Source organism: Pelodiscus sinensis, chromosome 4 (assembly GCF_052426305.1).
Source record: "Pelodiscus sinensis isolate ZL-2025 chromosome 4, ASM5242630v1, whole genome shotgun sequence".
Classification (NCBI taxonomy): Eukaryota; Metazoa; Chordata; order Testudines; family Trionychidae; genus Pelodiscus; species Pelodiscus sinensis.
Window position 1 is genome coordinate 4,460,562 of NC_143055.1, and position 18,007 is coordinate 4,478,568.

Below are 18,007 nucleotides of genomic sequence, written 5' to 3' on the forward strand. Positions count from 1 at the left end.
TTCCAAACCACACCAGAGCTTATCATGATGCCCACGGCTTTTGTCCTTCTTGATTTTCTGTAGGACTTTGCTGATGAGCACAAATGGAGGAAACTTGTAGAACAGACAGGCCTGTTCAGGACAAGAAGGCGGCGTCTGAGAAAGAGCCCATTCCCAGGCCCTATGTGGAGCAGAACAGGGGACAGCAGTGGGTCTGCCTGGTAGCAAACAGATCCATCTGGGGAGTATCCCACCTCCCAAAGACCGAGTGGGCAACCTCCGCATGCAGCATCCTCTCATGGTGAAAAGAGAAGCCTTGGCTCCAATGGTCCATCAGGGAGTATAGGGCTCCCGGGAGGCGATAAGCCTCCAGGTCAATATCATGTGTGATACAGAAATCCTAGAGTGTGAAGGCCTGGCTCCTCCCTGTCTGTTGATGTAAAATATTAAGGCTGTGTTGTCCATGAGGACTGTCTCAAGCATGCCTGAGAGGTGGGGCCAAAGGCCTTGCAAGCGAGATGTGTCACTCTGAACTCTTGGACAACGATATGTAGGCCCATCTCGCCCAGGACCACATGCTTTGAGTCCTGGCATCTCCAAGATGGGCAGCCCAGTCCAATGTGTCCAATATGGGCTCGATGGTAGGAGGGCAGCTGCGGAACAGGAGTACATTCCCCGGAATTGTCCGCCAATGGAGGGAGGTAAGTATGGATCTGGGATGGTGAGAATCTTGTCCAGTGAGAAAACTAACACCAGCCACGTCTACAAGGGGCGCAAGTAGAGTCTGGCATGTTGGACAATGTAAGTGCATGCTGCCATGTGCTCCAAGTGACTGGGGCACCTTCTGGCCACCATTCCTAGGAACTGTGAGGCAACCCTGATCAAGCCTACCAAAGCTTGGACCCTGTCCCTGGGGAGGGAAGCTCAGGTGGTCTTGGTGTCCAGTACCGCTCCCAAGAGCCCTATTCTCTGTACTAGTACTAATGTACACTTTTTTATTCACCAGTCCAGGTTGAAGTGCCTAACCTGCTACTCTAAGTATACTACGGGCAAACGAACTACAGGCGACGACTAACAACAGGGAGAAGACAACACCCAGGCAGAGCTGTTCTGATGCAGTGTCACAGGCGGCAAGAAGGAACTGTGGGCGGAGGAAGTTCGCAGCGCCATTCCAGGGGTCACTAGAGGCACTCCCTTACGGGTACTGTTAGGGGAAAAACTTCCGGCACTGGTAGACATGACAAGCACTCGCCCATTGTGCAATGCACATGAACAAGCACTTGAAGAACATTAAACACTTTTATTTATGATCATGATGAAAGGCAGGCAAGTCACTTTTCAGCCTGGGCTGATTTGTTGTCATGATGATTTTCAAGGCTACTTTAGTGCTTGTCATTTAACCTGTCTCTTGCTATTAGTCATTTCCTGAGACTGATGCAGACTTTTCTTCTAGTGCAGAGACGGGGAATAATTTCCACAGGGGCTCTCCTCCAATCTAGTAAGTCGGCATGGGACAGATGACAGGGGTTGAGGAGAGGGTTATGGGTGCGGGTTCTGGGAGAGAGTTTGGCGCAGGAAGAGGTTTTGACCTAGAGCAGAAGGTTGGGGTGCGGGACGGGGTGCGAGGTGCGCTGGCCGCTTAACACAGGCAGTTCCTGGCTGATGGCACAGCAGGGCTCAAGCAGGCTGCCTGCATGCTGTGACCACACGCCGCTGGAGGAAGTTTCCGGCTGCTGCTGGCACGTCGCTGTGGGCCCGCTGACGGTAGGGGAGCAATCGGTCTGCATTTGCTGCCCATGCCCACAAGCACCACACCTGTAACTCCCTCTGGTAAGGTGCTAGGGGTAAGGGCAACATGGAGGCTTGCTGTCTCCCTGCCCCTAAAGGACACACAGAGATATGCCAGCAGCAGCCAGCCACGTCTGGGAGCCACAGCAGGAAACCTGCTTGAGCGCCCAGCTGCACTACAGGACTTTTAGCAACCAGGAGATCACAAGGGGGCAGCCAAAAAGCCGCATGCAGCTCCAGAGCCGCAGAATGTCAACCCCTGTTCTAGTAGTTTCCACAGTCACTGAATCCAGCCCTTCTAGGGTTGCCAGATGGTTGAACCAAAAACACTGAACACGCCCTCTGCAAAAAAAAAAAAAAAAAAAAAAAAAAAAAAAAAAGACACCAGGGAAAAAATTCTGTTGAGGAAAAAAAAAAGGGGGGGGGAGAGGGAAGACCAAAGTTGAGGGGGAAAAAAGTGTGCGGGGACTCCGAGACATTAAAAAAAAAAAAAAAACACAGCATGGCCCCTTTCAGAGTGAGTGCAGAGTTAGAATAGGGATAGGAACAGGAAAGGGGTTGAGCACTAAGACCCAGGGAAGGCATTGCCTCCTCTTGGTCTTTAGGCTTTTTGCGTTTTTGTTCAAGCCAGAACTTCACTTCCCTGCAGAACCAAGTAAGCATTAGGTCCGGGGGCGAGGGGCTGGAGGTGTCGGGGCCCGGGAGGGGGAGGCCGGGAGCTGGGACCAGGCACTAGGGTTGCCAGGTGTCCGGTGTTTTCGCCTCCCTGCCAGGGGGAAAAAAAAAAAAAAAATCAGAAAATACCGGACATTTTAGGTGTTCAGTATTTTCTGATTTTTTTTTTTAAACCGGACAGGAGGTGAAAATACCAGACTGCCCGGGTCAATACTGGACACCTGACAACCCAAAGCCCTTCTAATATTCGATGGTAGATCAGACAAGAAGGTTAGAAGGGCTGGATCCGTATTTTGCCCACCCTTCCTAGTAATTTTGAAAGTTTAAAACAAAATGGTGGAGAATATTTGCAATGTTTTCAATTGTGTGAATACAATCATTATGAAAGATGCCTGAGCAATAACTCTTGGAAGCAATAACTCTTGGAATGGCTTTGAAGGGCCGTTTTGAACAGTGAGAAGAGAGTTTATTTTCCATGGGCTACCCAACCCTTCACCTGTGTTACTGAAGCGCTAGTAGCAAGCAACCTTGGCAGTGATTTTGGAGGAAAAGAATTGAGTCTGCAAACTCTCTTCAGACAATGCACCCACTCTCAGCCCATGGTAGTACTACTCTGCCATTAATGACCTGGGCAGCAAACTAGATAAGAAAGACTATTATTCGATTAGCAATCCTCCCACGTAGATTTATGTCATCTTTTTGGATTAAGTTCTTTTCTCTTTCAGTCATATGCTTCTACAAACGACAGATTGCCTTTGTACTGCTTCCACATCCTGCTTTTATAGGGCTATACTTGGGATTCTTTCATGCAGAACGGTTTATGTTTTATTTGAAAACAATTAAAAATACACTTGGAATCAAACCATAATTATGGGGTCAATCAGGAAAACCCAGCAAGAATGGGAGACAAAAGAGACCAAGGCTAACAATGGAGTCAGTTTACTTTAAGTAAAGGATTTTTTATAAAAGCAGGATGCGTACAATGTCACAGTTCTCCCTGTCTTTAACCTTGTCTACAAGTTACACAGGAACCCTTGAGCAACTTAGAATGAAGGCATATGCACACTAGTCTTCTAAAGAACCTAGCTTTGAAATATCAAAAACTCCACAATCACTTACCCCTATTAAGAACATAAGAATGGCCATACCGGGTCAGACCAAAGGTCCGTTTATCCTGTCTTCCATCAGTGGTCATTGCCAGCTTTCCCAGAGGGAATGAACAGAACAGGGAACCATCAAACGATCCCTCCCCTGTCATCCATTTCCAGCCTCTGACAAACAGACTAGGGACACCCATCCTGGCTAATAGCCAGGGCTCGACAAATAATACAATCGACTTGCCCATGGCGAGTAGATTGTAACCCGGAAGAGCTGGGTTCGGGCGATCTGCGCATGTGCAGAATGATCTGCACATGCGCAGATCGCCAGACAGCGCGGCTGGCAAGTGGGGCTCGCCGCGGTTCGGCGAGCCCTGCTAATAGCCATTGATGGACCTAACCTCCATGAATTTATCTAGTTGTTTTCTGAACCCTCAAAGTCCTGATCTTCACAAAATCCTGTGGCTAGGAGTTCCACGGGTTGATGATACATTGTGTGAAGAAAAACTTCCTTTTGTTTGTTTTAAACCTGCTACCTATTAATTTCATTTGGTGACCCCTAGTTCCTAGTTATGGGAACACGTAAATAACTTTTCCTTATTCACTTTCTCCATGCCAGTCATGATTGTATAGGCCTCTCTCCTATCCCCCTTTAGTCTCCTTTTCTAAGCTGAAAAGTCCCAGTTAACTATAACATTTTGAGATCTGATTAACTGTCTCCCATACTTCCACAGTGAGAATAAGGAGCTATGTATGTGCTGGCGCAATATTGGTAACTTGTTACTTGGCATCCTCGCTATTAGAAAAGGCAGAGTGACTTTTTGAGCAGCTGGATGTTTTTACATATACTAGAGTGATATAGCGGTTGCTTCTGCCCACCTCAACCTTTATCCCCTCCCCCCCCCAAAAAAGAAATAGATCCCCTCCCTATTCCCCAAACATTTTTGATTCATTTGAAAAGGAAGCGTTCATGTTTTAAGGAAGATAAATCACTCCTGGTCCATCTCATAAATCACTGCGGGCATGTCTTTCCTTCTTCACCTCCCCACATTAGCTATGCTTCAGTGAAAAGACACCCTGTCAATCAGGGGCTACAACACGATAACTCAGAGGCTGAGGATGAAGAAAGAGGGAGTTTCTCTCCTTACCAGAAAGGAAAGTGGAACAGTGGGTTGAGGAGGAAGGGATAAGTCACATTGATTTTGTGGGTATTTAGGTATTTCACTTCCCAAATAAATATTCATTTGATTCCTAAAAAAAGCCTCTCCTTTCGCCCCAGGTGCACTAAACACACCAATAGAAGATCCAGAATAAACTGGGATAGTCTGGATTCTTTGTACTGTACCATCCCTACCTAGCAGGTTTGAAAATTACCTCAGGTTTATACACAGTACCTGTTACTATGATCTCTAAGCACTGCTCAAGGGACGTCAACATTGTGTGCCGCATCGCTGTCTAGTGCGGGGCTACTCATCACGTGGCCCGTGGGCCGCATGCGGCTCGCAGCCCATTTGTTTGTGGCCCGTGGTGAGGTTTGGGTTTACGGTGGGGCTCAACACACGGCCCACAAGTGGGATTCTTTGAACGTGGTCTCCACTGGAGCATGCTCCACAACGGCGAGGCATCTCCCAGGTGGGTGAGCACTGAAAGATGCAAGCGGACGGGCTGGATGGAACAGACAGGTACAGGGTGTCAGTGTTTCTAGCCCCCCGGGAGGAAGTGCCGGGAGCACCAGGGCATTGTGGGAAGTGCTTTGTATTCATGCCCGTCAGCGTGAAAAGCTATTTGCATATACATTTTCATATAAATGCAACCACACTAAAGTTGTGGCCCTCGGCATGTGTTGCGAGTATCATTGTGGCCCCCGGGGCTTCCAAAGTCTAGTAGCCCTCCTCTAGCGACTGGTTCAGAAAGAGGACAACAACCTACTATTCCTGCCAGCTAACTGAATTACTCCTCTACGGTCAAGAGAGAGATACCAGTGCTATGGGGCTGAAGGTGCAGATTAAAAACCTGATGCCAACCCATGGCAGAGGTCATGGTACTTCTATCCAGATTCTTAGGAAGACGACATTTAGTAGTTAAAGAATCCAACTGGGAATTCGCAAATGCAAAGCCTAGCTCTGACACGTCACTTCCCTATCTGCGGGACAATATGCAGCGGAGTCATTTTGAGAATACAGGCGACCCAGAAGGATGAAGACTTTACAATCCCGCTCTGCCCCAGCCCAGTCTCTCAACACAACATTAGCGGCAATGCTGAACATTCTCTCTTCCCACTTCATTCACAAGGGTGTCTTGAATCGGATTCGCTGGAACAAACCCTCCTCACCATGCTATTTCTCCGGCCCTACAGATCAGAGCTAATTCCCTTCCAGCTGTCCCATTCTTTAGACACCAATGCAAGGACCCTTACTGGTCCCAAGATGCTGCAGGCTCAGGCTTTGGCTTTCATACTGGCTAAATGACACTGATTAGTGGTCTAAAACCTTTGTAGTCGTTCAACAGAGAGATGAACAAGCAGGAAGAAGCTAAGAGAATTGCAACTGCTTCAGACTCAGCCTTTCAGGCTAGAATATCATGGTTGATGAAATTAAACAAAGGATGTGCCCAGATACCATTGAGTTGGGCAGCGTACCAGAGTAAACGGTAAGTAGTAAAATGAAAGAGTGAAAGGATATAACCACATGTAATATAAATACATTTTTCTATGGTTTTGACATTTCAAAGTTCTACTGATGGAAAATATTAACAGGGATAAACCCACAAGACTCAGAATAAATCTTCATAAGAAAGGAGCTCTTTGTGTACAAGCAAAAGCGCCTGATTATTAAGCTTACTTCACTGAATAGGATATTATACTCTACCAGATAACAAGAGAATTCAACATAAAACAGGAGATGCTTTCTCTAAAAAGAAGTCCAGGCAGGTGTATTTCAATCAGAAAAAGCTACTCTCTCCTTTTAATGATGAAAAGTTGTATTTTGAACAGGTGTCATTATGGGCACGTTGTTACAAAACATGCAACTCAAACGCAAAGGCAAATTGTATTGTCAAACCAGTTACCTTTTTAAAACAGTCAATTAATACTGATGGAGAAAACTGTAATCCCAGTTATTTAAAACCAAATTTAAACCGATAAATTTGCCTCTAATAAATCCCTTACTGTATTTTTTTAATCAATTGCTCTGTACATTTCTTTAGAGTCTTTAGGGAGCAGTTTAGGGAAGTCCCTGAGGGAGCCTGACTTCCCCTAACACTTGAAATGCCTTATTTGAAAAATGAGTTCTGTTCATGACATCAACCTCATTACACCTCAGAGATAAAAGTTCTAACATCCTAAAGTTTCTACGGGGGCATTAGACAGCCAGATTTCAAAGAGCACACTGTCACTTACAGGTAGGTGTGTGAACACGGCAAAGGTGCTGCGCAGGAAAGCAATGAGATCTACCAGGTAATCGCTGGCTTTGCTGCCTGCTTCAGCCGCCATCCAGTCATAATCTGCCAGCTGCAAAAACTGGTCTATCTTCTGGTTCAGATTCGTGTAAATCTCCTCCTCTGCAGCGTGGCGAGCATCCTGGGAAACAAGAGCAGACTCCTTAGAACAGGACGGGAAGGCAAGTGGCTCACTCAGGCTACGTCTAGACTGCAAGCCTCTTTCAAAAGAGGCTTTTCTGAAAGACACTTTCGAAAAAGAGTGTCTAGACTACCACCAGTACTTTTGAAAAAGCAAGCGGCTCTTTCGAAAGAGCACCCAGGCAGTCTAGATGCTCTCTTTCAAAAAAGCACAGTTTGCATTATATAGCGTCTTTTTTCGAAAGAGCACTTTTGAAAAAAGGCATTCTTCCTCGTAAAACGAGGTTTTCTGCAGTCGAAAAAACAGCTGCGTCCTTTCGATTTACTTTCGAAAGGACACGGCAGCAGTCTAGACACAGGGGAAAGCCACTTTTTTTGAAAAACCCCTGTAGTCTAGACACACCCTCAGTGTACAGCGCATGCAGTCCCATGCCTTAGGGCAAATCGCTCTACACTAGTAACACAAAACATAGTGTCACATTCATGGGTTGTTCTTCATTAGCATCACCTTTTTGTCCTACCAGCTGCGTAGGTGATACTCCATTTTCTATCAGTCTTGCTGATAATGCTTTTGCATTCTCCCATTAACAGCGCCGCTCCCCTTTTCTAACCAGGTAACACAGTGAAAGCAGGAACGGAGGTTATTCTGAGCCAGCCATGTAGAGAAATGCTCTAGCAGGCCCTACGGTCAGTAGTTAAAATGAAGTCTCGAATTGTAAATGTTTTCAACACATTCTGCTGGTGATCAGCTTCTCCCCCGACTAAAGAAATGCTCGCTCATGCCCTGTGGGGACCTGTGCACATAATCCTATTCAACTGCAGTGTGAGGTTCAGACTTTCGAGACCCAATATGTGATTTAGTTCCACAATTCCTGTTGCAAAGAACCGGAGTTGCATAGCTAAATCCCCACCGGCTCTGAAATCTCTGCATTCGATTCTGCAGCCTAACACGGAACTAGTGTGCTAACACCACGATGGCACGACAGGTACTATGTCATATACCAGTGCAAGGGAAGCAGAGACAGGGGTGCTGAATGGCAAGATCAGGAGAGGGCTATTTCTGGGAGAAAGGCCAGTGCTAAGAGGCTGCATGCAGCCTTCCCCTCCTCTCCCAACCCTGGTCATTCAATGTTGCCCCCTTCGCTCTCCCCGTCAGACGGAGCGAGATGGGCAAGGAGCAGGCCCCATAGCTCAGATTGTCTGATCTCTGCAGGGACTGGAAAGCTTCCTTGACTGACACATGGTGAGTACCGCATCCCAGCCCCCAGGCTACTGGGAACCTCTGTCCCCCAGGCTCTGACACACCCCTCCCATCCCTGCCTCCAGCTCCCGTTGCATACAAGTGCATATGGGACATGAATCTCAGTAGGAGAGGCAGGCAGGCACTCTACCAGACACCACTGAGATAAACAGAAGGGTAAGAACAAAGAAGTTACAGCAATTCCTACCTGTCCCTGGACCAGGTAAAAAAGAAAAAAAAACTTGTTTCTTTACAAATCCCTCGCCTGATGTTAAACATCTCAGATACCACCAACGTAGGTGAAAACCAGGCCATTGTTTTGTGGCTAGTGACAGTGATCAATTGTTCTCCGTGTTCACTGAAGGCAGGACAAGAAATTATAGACTTAATCTACAGCCAGGGAGATTTAGGTAAAACATTGGGATTTTTTTTTTTTAAACTTTCAGGGTAGCAAACTCTGGAACAGGCACCCATGGGAAAGCTGTGGAATCCCCATCCATGCAGGTGTTTAAGAACAGGTCGGAAAAACAGATGGACTAAGTTTGTTTATTCCTCCCTCAGTGGAGGGGCTGACCACAATGACTTCTCAGGGGGGTTTTCAGCCTCACTTTTCTATGATTTCTATTGCGGTTACTACCGTCTTCTTATAACCTAGAAATTACACCTATGTAAACTCATGGCCAAGAGAGCTGTCAAACATCTGCTCAAGAACAAATGCCGACAGCTGGGATACAAGAAAACGTTGGCTTGAACTTTGGTGAACACGATCAAACTTGCTCAGTTGTATCCATTGGTGTACTATAGAAAAGAAAGTCCAGACTGGTGGTGTTTTACTGTATGAGTGCAAAAAAAACAAACCTGGCAACCGTTTTTTCCCCAGCATCCTGCTATTTTGAAAGCTGCATGTTGTGTCTTCCCTAGATTACTACCCTGCTGATATTAGCTCACCATTTCACAAGGCCGGGAAGCTTTGCTCTTTGAGAAATAGTCAGTGTTGTCATTTGTGTTCTCAAAAGCTTGTCCGCACACCCCGCTGAATCAGATACATATACTGTGAGGCAGTATACTTGCTACCTTTTGCTTGTATGAAGGAACTATGCACAAGGGGCTGATAAAATGCTTCAGGCGTGGCAGACACTTGCTGCTGATCTGGTGGGGTGGCTTTTGAATGCTATAGCAAAAAGGAATCATATGCATGTGGAGCCCATACTAAGGAGAGACTATACCCTAACCTTTGGAACGTTATATATGTGACTAACCTGAAAGCAACTCATTGGTTTGTTTTCTTTGCTGCTTTGTGACTGTAGAGTTGATGGTAAACACTAATGGCAGAAATGTTTTTTGTGAAAAAAGTAGCATTAAATTAATATGAAAAACAACACCGACTTTATAAAATCTTTTAAAAGATTAGCGGAGAAGTTTCCAAACATATTCTGCATGGCAAGCGTACCTTTGGAGCATGCACAGCCCTCAAAAGCTGTAGCTACCATCAGACATAATCCGCAAAACACCCCAACGTTATGATTGTCTCACCTTAAAGGTGGTGGTGCCATAGAGTTTGGTAGTATGGACAGTCTCCGGGAGCACGTTGGTGATATTGGTTATGAATTCTTCTAGGAACTTGCAGGATTTCTCCAAATGGGTTGTATTTATAATGATCTGCACCAGCTGTGAAGGCAAGGAGATGTGTTCAGGCATGGCTTGCGGTTCTAAAGCAGGGGATGTGCTGGGATTAATGGAGGTCAAGCCAGGGTGATCTGTCATCATGCTGACACTGCGCAAACATACTGTACCTTGCTGACGGCTACAAGGAGACTGACCTGTTTTAAGAGCATCTGAAATTTCAATAAAAACTCACACTTGAGAAAGTAATTTCCCGTAACTGTTGCTACCACCACAAATGACTATAATTAATTTTATAAACTCTTTGTTCATTTGAGTACAGTTCAAATATCATTAAAATACAAAGGACTACAAAAGAAAACATATTTCTGGTCTGACAGAGTACCTGCTAATAAACCCTAAATGCCCTTATTTTACAAACGAAGCCATGGTTGGTTCGGTGATAACTAGGAACTAATAAAATGCCTTATCAAAAGATCAGCTGAAGTTGATTCATCTCAAACATTGCAAGTCTAGGACAAAATGATCTTGCTTTTGTCTGATTCATTCAGAGATAATCATTTAACATTGCAAATAACTTTAGCTCCTTATTCACATCAGTTTCTCAGGATGGGGCCCTGTGTCTCCTTGTAAACTGCCTCACGTATTTCAGAAGTGATACAACCAATAACGGTAAGGCCAAAGAACTTTTCCATGTAACCCTGGTGTCACAAAGAAATACCTTCTGGGACATTTATGCTAATTTGCTGAAATATTGGATTTCCAAACTGACAGATTAGAGATGAAAGGAGAGTGCTTGTGCTTTAGTAATTTTAGAACATCGATCTATAAGTATGCAAGATCAATTGCTTTCAAGCCTCAGTGATTCAGAAACAAGCACAGTCACATTTCATAGGATGCTACTTCCTCTCCCCCTCTGCCTGTAATCAGGTATTAACTGATTTTAACAATCCCATCACGCATCTTCACGCCAGGTTTCAGTAACATCAACTAGGCTGAAGAGATGTTCATAAATGAACAATTCCAACTCCTCTTGTTATTATCCAGGCGTCCAGCATTGGTGGATAGAGGCAGATAAATAACTTCTTCCCGGCATCTCTCTCAATGACTCGACTGATTTTAGTCTCATCAACTTGATTTTGTTCTAAGCGAGTTCACATTTGTTCCCCCTTTTCATCTTCCCTTTTTCTTAAGTTTAAATTCTTCTTGATTAGTCTAGCCAGCCTGTTCTCTAGTAGCTTGGTTCCCCATCTACAGAGATGGAAGAGGTCATCCAAGTTCATACTCCCCATCAAAAGTCGACCAATGTTCCACATCAGACCCCTCTAACTTTACACCAATTGCTTAGCCAGCAATTCATCTCCAGAATCATCTCCCTTGTGTCATCCTTTGTTCATGGGATAGAAAGGGTCTCAGAAGAGCTCTTGAACAGTCGTCTCCTCCAGCATCCTTCCGAGTTCCTGGAGTCATCTATTACCTGGGAGGTATCCCGCTACACAGCGTCATTAGAGCCAATATTCACTACTGCCGGTGGATCTTTCGATCGTCTTCAGAAGCTTACCCCAATCTTACTCACAAATCGCGTCTTGGCTTCTGGAAGACAGCACACCATCCCATTGTCCATTTGGGTCTTGCAGAAAGCCTTATTTTCATTCTCAGTATAAAATCCACTCCAGGATTGTCCTGTCTTCAATGGATGGTTGGAGATCTCTTTGTGGGCCAGTTTGATTGTCTCATGGGATGGGAGGGGCAGCTAGCCTTAGATACATCCCATCTGCCTTACATTCCATTCCACTAGCTCAGGCATGTCCAAAGTCCGGCCCGCGGGCCAATTGTGGCCCGTGTTCCGGTTTAATATGGCCCCCCGGGTAATTTGGCAATATCTATCTTTTATGACACCCAACGAATCCATATGTATTGAGATGCAAAATCTCAGTTAATGTCAGTTAATGCAAAATCTCAGTTAAAATCTCAGTTAATGTCAGTTGGTCTAAATCAGTTATAAATATATTTGGACACAACATGTATACTTGGTGTTATGTTCCTGTTCATATTTTTTGAACTTAAAGTTGACAGACAACCTTTATTACCAATAATATGTAATGTACTTTACAATGTTCCTGACATATATTTCAGCTTCCTGGATTTTTTTTTTCATCTGGCCTTCAGATATGAAAGGCAGAGTGATTTAACACCTGTTTAGATTTGTCATCCATGTGACGAAATGAAAAGTATGCCGTTTGCAATAAACTTTGCATAAAATAGTTAATTTGCATTTAATGGTTCAAAGAATGTCAGGCAAAATGGTCGGCCCTCACGCACGTTCACTTCATCAAATCTGGCCCTCTTTGAAAAAAGTTTGGACACCCCTGCACTAGCTGGATCCAATTCCTTGTGGTCTTCTTCCCTGTGGTAATCACAACTTGCCTATCCTCATTTGCATCCAGACATGTAACGTGAGCCCGGTGCCTCTTGCCTCTGGATACCAGAGAGAAATCTTACCACCTCCTAAGCACCAAACACACAGGCTCCTTGATGGTCAATTCCTTTTTTTCCTTGAATCTGTAGTAATCAGGTTTTCCAAATCTGATTGTCCAGCTTAAAATAATAGCTCCTCTCCCCACCCTCTTCTAATCCCATGTCCCCTCTATGCATTTGTTTAATCCCCCTCTTCACCGCTACAGGCTGCTCCATGGTCCTTTGTACCTGAGTGGGAGATCAAAGCACACAAGGTTTTAATTGGTGCTTACTTGGAATACTGGGCAAATCCGTGTTTTCATCGATGCGAATAATCTCGCCACCAACGCTGATTGTGACTTTTCCACGTCATCCTGCTTTGTGTGGTTCTCGCCCTGTCCTTCCTTGAATCTTCCATAAGATGAGCTGTGAGGCCTTCCTCTTGTTCTTTTTACGTCTCGTGAACACCAGTGAAGTATATGGGCTGTCCATCCGTTGTCTCATTCTTGCTACATGGCCAGCGCATCTCCGATCGTACATAACTTGGATGCTTCTTGTGCACAAGTCATTGATAGTGACATGCTATAGCCTGCTTACACCCACCATGTGTCAGTGTTGCACAAATCAATAAAAAGAAGTGTGACGGTCTCCACTGCAGTCCCGTTAGTATTTATATGGTTTAGCAAAGTGATGACATCAGGCCTCCACCAAAATCCATCCAAAAAACCATTTCTATAAAATGGCCTCGTACTGTCCTTACAGGAACTGTGGTTCTTTGAGATATTTTTTCCATATAGATCCCTCTTAGGGTACACATGCAAGTCACGCAGGCAATATCGGAATCTTTGACCAGCAGTGTCCACTGGGGCTGTGACTGTGTCCTGCGTGTCTTCCTGCCCCCGCCCCTCCTCACCTATAGAGCAGCCCCAACCATTTCCCAAATCCACTGCTAATTCCATGCAGTCGGAGGAGGCGTATCTGCTAGTTGGTAATCCAGTCCCCTGCCCTCATGGCAGGACCAAATACTGTCTAGACCATCCCTGATAGACATTTATCTAACCTACTCTTAAATATCTCCACAGATGGGGATTCCACAACCTCCCTGGGCAATTTATTCCAGTTTTTGACTACACTGACAGTTAGGAACTTTTTCCTAATGTCCAACCTAAACCTCCCTTGCTGCAGTTTAAGCCCATTGCTTCTTGTTCTATCCCCAGAGGCCAACATGAACAAGTTTTCTCCCTCCTCCTTATGACACCCTTTTAGATACCTGAAAACTGCTATCATGTCCCCCCTCAATCTTCTCTTTTATAAACTAAACAAACCCAATTCCTTTAGCCTTCCCTCATAGGTCATGTTCTCTAGACCTTTAATCATTCGCGTTGCTCTTCTCTGGACCCTCTCCAATTTCTCCACATCTTTCTTGAAATGCGGTGCCCAGATCTGAACACAATACTCCAATAGAGGCCTAACCAGCGCAGAGTAGAGTGGAAGAATGACTTCTCGTGTCTTGCTCACAACACAGAGTAGACTTTGGTAACAAACTAATATCCACTGGTCTGAACTCAAACCCATCCTGAGAAAACCAGAGAAGGCTGCAGTAAAAAGGAGGGTAAGGAAGATCTTCCGGTGGGATCACTACATGGCTATCTACATGAACGTCAAACATGCTGTCTGGAATATGATACAGGGGTTGGCGTTAATAGAAGAGGAGGGGCTGTCTTGTGGAAGGAGCTAGAGATTTACTTTTCCAAGCTATACTTCCAAAAGCTCCCAGGTCATGTAGGTACAGCTTGGAAGCATTACTTGATCTGCGTGTCTCCCAGACACATATAGAGAAATAATTTAAATGATTCTTAGACCTTCCGATGAAAAAATGCAATGCACCATCATTTTATAAACACTGGCCAAGTGTTGTCCTACATGAGAGCGAGCGTCAGGATGAAGAGCAGAGAAATAGGATTGAGACAGTGCTAACATCTTTTCCTACTTCATCCTGACTGAAATGGGGAAAGAATAGTTACCCATTTAGATCAAACAAAACGTGGAGATGGTAATATGAGCTTTTGTGGGCACAGCCCACTTCTTCAGATGACTGGAGTTTTGGATGATCAAAACTCCGGTCATCTGAAGAACTTGGCTGTGCCCACGAAAGCTACATGTTTTGTTAGTCTATACAGCGCTGCCAGACCATTTGTTTTTGAAGTTTATCCTGTACAGACTAACTCAGCTACCCCCTGAAGCTTCCATTTAGATCAGAGTAGGAAAAAAAGGGGGGGGAGGAGGTGAATTTGCTGCTCAAACTGTACATTGGTAAGTTGTACAGAGCAGGAGGGTGACACCAACCTTAATAAGAAGAGCGCCAAAGCAAAATACCATAGGCAGGCAGCTCCTGCCAAATGGGACCTTTATTTTTAATTGGTGTCATTAAGTCTGAACTATCATGACCCATAGGCATTTCCTGTGGAATCCCACTTCAGTTTCCAGAGGAGCAGTGCCAACGCAGCTGGATAAACCCTCCACCACTTCCCTCTCTCAACCCCATTCATTTTTTTCTCCTGGCATCACCTTTCCCACAACTCAGAGTGGAACACACACCAAATGTCAGGCTCTTCTCTAAAGCAGGAGGTAAACAGTCAGGAGGAACTCCAGAGGTAAGTTAACCAGTCAGAAACTGATTGCTGTTCAGCGTCTCTCACATCCAATTGCTACAGTTTAGAAATATGCTTCCAAAAGAGGATGAGTTTATCTAACGAGTGGAGTAGTGGATAGTATTATAGGTTGAACCTCTCTAGTTTGGCACCCTTGGGACCTGCCTAGTGCCGAATCAGACAATTGGACGGACCACGGGAGGTCAATATTATCCAGCAGCATTACCAACACTACCACTGCTTACTCAGATGTTAGAAGGCATTTAGGGTAAGTTAGAGCTAAATAATAGCACAGAACACCGACAGCCAAGACTGGTGGCTATAAACAAACTTTATGGGTCCCTGGTAAACTTGTCCTAACCCATGAGACGTGGACATCCAGCGAACTAAAATGATGCCAAACCATCGATGCTGCCGGACCAGAGAGTGCCAGACAAGAGAGGTTCGACCTGTGCATTCCCTATTCCCAAGGATCCCCGGATGGAAGGGGGGGTAAGACAGGAAGAATATACCTCCAAAGAGCAAAGGTACTCCCCTGAGCTAGAGGACAGCAGGACAAGGGTGAATTCCAGTTGCAAAACCGAGTGCACATCCTGGGCTAAACCCATTCTGATATGATGAAATTCCCCTAGATGTGCCCACATCTTGGTTGTATAACTGTTCCCAAAACGTAAGTCAGACACAGATTCCTTAGAGAAATGAGTGGTAGTCCGGTCTCATATCCCAATTCACATACAATCACATCAATTAAATACAGCTCTATTTTATTTACTAGGATAGTGGCACCTAGTGGCCTCACTAGAATTCATTAACTTAGGCACAGTATATAGATCCCATGTACGTGTCTTAGTTTAAACATCTACCCACATTATACAGAGTTATCATTTGAACTGAAGCGCATTTAAGACCTTTCAGACACGTCATGTTAACACCAGGATAAAATTGTTGCCTTTCCTATGGTTTGGGACGTTATTTCTAAAAGAAATACGCTCTGGGGGAAGAACATCTTTCATACTCCATGCGTGTATGGGAAACACCACAATGCTGCCCACTTCACTCAATGCGGCTGTGCCTTGCTGCTGTAATACAAACAACAGTCATTTGGTTCACCTTACTGACATTTTTCATTCCTGTCGCAAGGAACATAATAGCCAGCGTATAAATGTGCTCTAGAACTATAAATATTCAAGGAATACTGACCATCAAATGACGACGACAACTGAGAAGGCAAGAGAGAAATTCCTCTCCGAGTATGAAACTCGAATTATTATAGAAATGCAGAGCAGTTGCCCATTGCTCCTAAAGAGCCTAACATTACAGTATTGGTCCCGTTGCTTGTTTTGAAGCCCAGCTCAGTTTCCCGGGACAGGATCTACAAACATGACACAACAGGACACATTTTCCTGCCAGGACTAGTTTTTGTCCAGGAATGGAAGCCCTTACCTCCGTCAGCCCTGTGTTTTTCCTCTTAATAACGTTCTGCAAACAGTTGCTCAGCATTCGAGTCAGCAGCAAGTTGGTTGATTTTCGAATCATGTCGTCAACCTCCGTGGAGCTGGGAAAGGGTTCAGAAGTCAGTTTGGAAAGTGCTTCCAAGCAGAGGAAAAATCTAAGGCCCACATTGGCGTAGCACACGAACCCCTCACACTCATTACCCTCACTATACCCCTACCCCCCAGTGAGGCAGAGAAACACTTTGATCCCCATTGCACAGGTGAGACAGACAGATTTAGAGACTTGCCCAGTGTCACATGGGAGAGTCAGTGGAAGGGCAGGGAACTGAACTCTAGTCTCCTGAATCCCAGAGCCGTGTCCCCTTGCCTGGACTGACCATCCTCACTTCAGCGCTTGATTTACCCCATCTCCCACTGCCTTCAAATTGAAGCTGTGGAGATTTAGCACTTTTTGGGTGTGTCTACACTGCAGGGCTTAACTCAAAATAAGCAAAGCAAGTTGCGCTACGTCAATTGCATATCTTATTTTGAAGTAGGGAGCGTCTAGACAGTACTGATTTGGAAATAGAGCACCCTTCCTCCGACTTCCCTTACTCCTCGTACAATGAGGGTTACAGGAGTCGGAGTAAAAAATCCTTCCACTTGACAGTACTTTGACACTATTTCAAAATAACTTTCTGCTGCGTAGACACGGATTAAGTTATTTCAGAACAGTGCTCGTTCTTTCAAAATAATGTTGCAGTGCAGACATACCCCAGGTAGACCCATGTGCGCCCGCATGTGTCCATATTTATTTTTAGACTGCAGGTAACTACATTTTGTGACACTCAATACGTGGATAGGGATTAATATACATAGAACAGGTTTTTCCCTGGTGCTAGTTTTTCCTGCAATTTGTGTCACCCGAGCGGCGACATGCCAGCACAGGGTATCCCCACGGGTGCGTAGGAGAACGTCCCTAGACGCGGTTCCCTTCTCCTGCGGTCACCGCTCCCGTCTGCTGTGCTCACCGCACCCAAGAGCAGGACCAAGCACACCGCCTGAGGAACTACAGGTAGAAGGGAGAGGGTGGCTCCAAAGAAGCTCTTCCCCCTGCTCAAGCCGGTGCGCTGAGGAGTTATGGAGAGCGGCCGTTGCTGGAGGCAAGATTAGCTACCCATGGGGTGTTCCACAGAGCCAGGCGCACAGCAGGGACCAGCAACTGGCAGAACAGCGGCTGGTTGTGCCACGGAGGGAGAAGACTGATTCAGACCGGGAAGAAGAGCCCCTCCACCCAGATACCCACTCTGAACAGAGCCGCCCGGGGTCCCCTCCCTGCCAGCCCTGAGGAAACGTGCGCTGACTCCATTGCTCCAACAGAGCTGCAGGAACCTATTACGGTAACGCCCCTCCCCCAAGCATCCCGGCTCCCGACATTCGAGAGCCCTCCGAAGCGTGCGCCTCCGCCGCAGCCGCCTCTGAGCCTGT

The 18,007-nt window shown here is 45.6% G+C and overlaps 1 protein-coding gene across 5 annotated transcripts in view; it reads right to left on the reverse strand.

The window, feature by feature from the left end:
• Positions 1 to 18,007, reverse strand: part of EXOC6B (exocyst complex component 6B) — a 461,000-nt gene that overhangs the window by 162,917 nt on the left and 280,076 nt on the right. For all 5 annotated transcript variants that reach the window (XM_075931045.2, XM_075931047.2, XM_075931048.2 and 2 more), the window contains exons 16-18: positions 16,530 to 16,641; positions 9,889 to 10,023; positions 6,937 to 7,116 (exon numbers count right to left, since the gene is read on the reverse strand). In XM_075931045.2, coding sequence (XP_075787160.1) covers positions 6,937 to 7,116; positions 9,889 to 10,023; positions 16,530 to 16,641 — 427 coding nt within the window. The remainder of the gene's footprint in view (positions 1 to 6,936; positions 7,117 to 9,888; positions 10,024 to 16,529; positions 16,642 to 18,007) is intronic.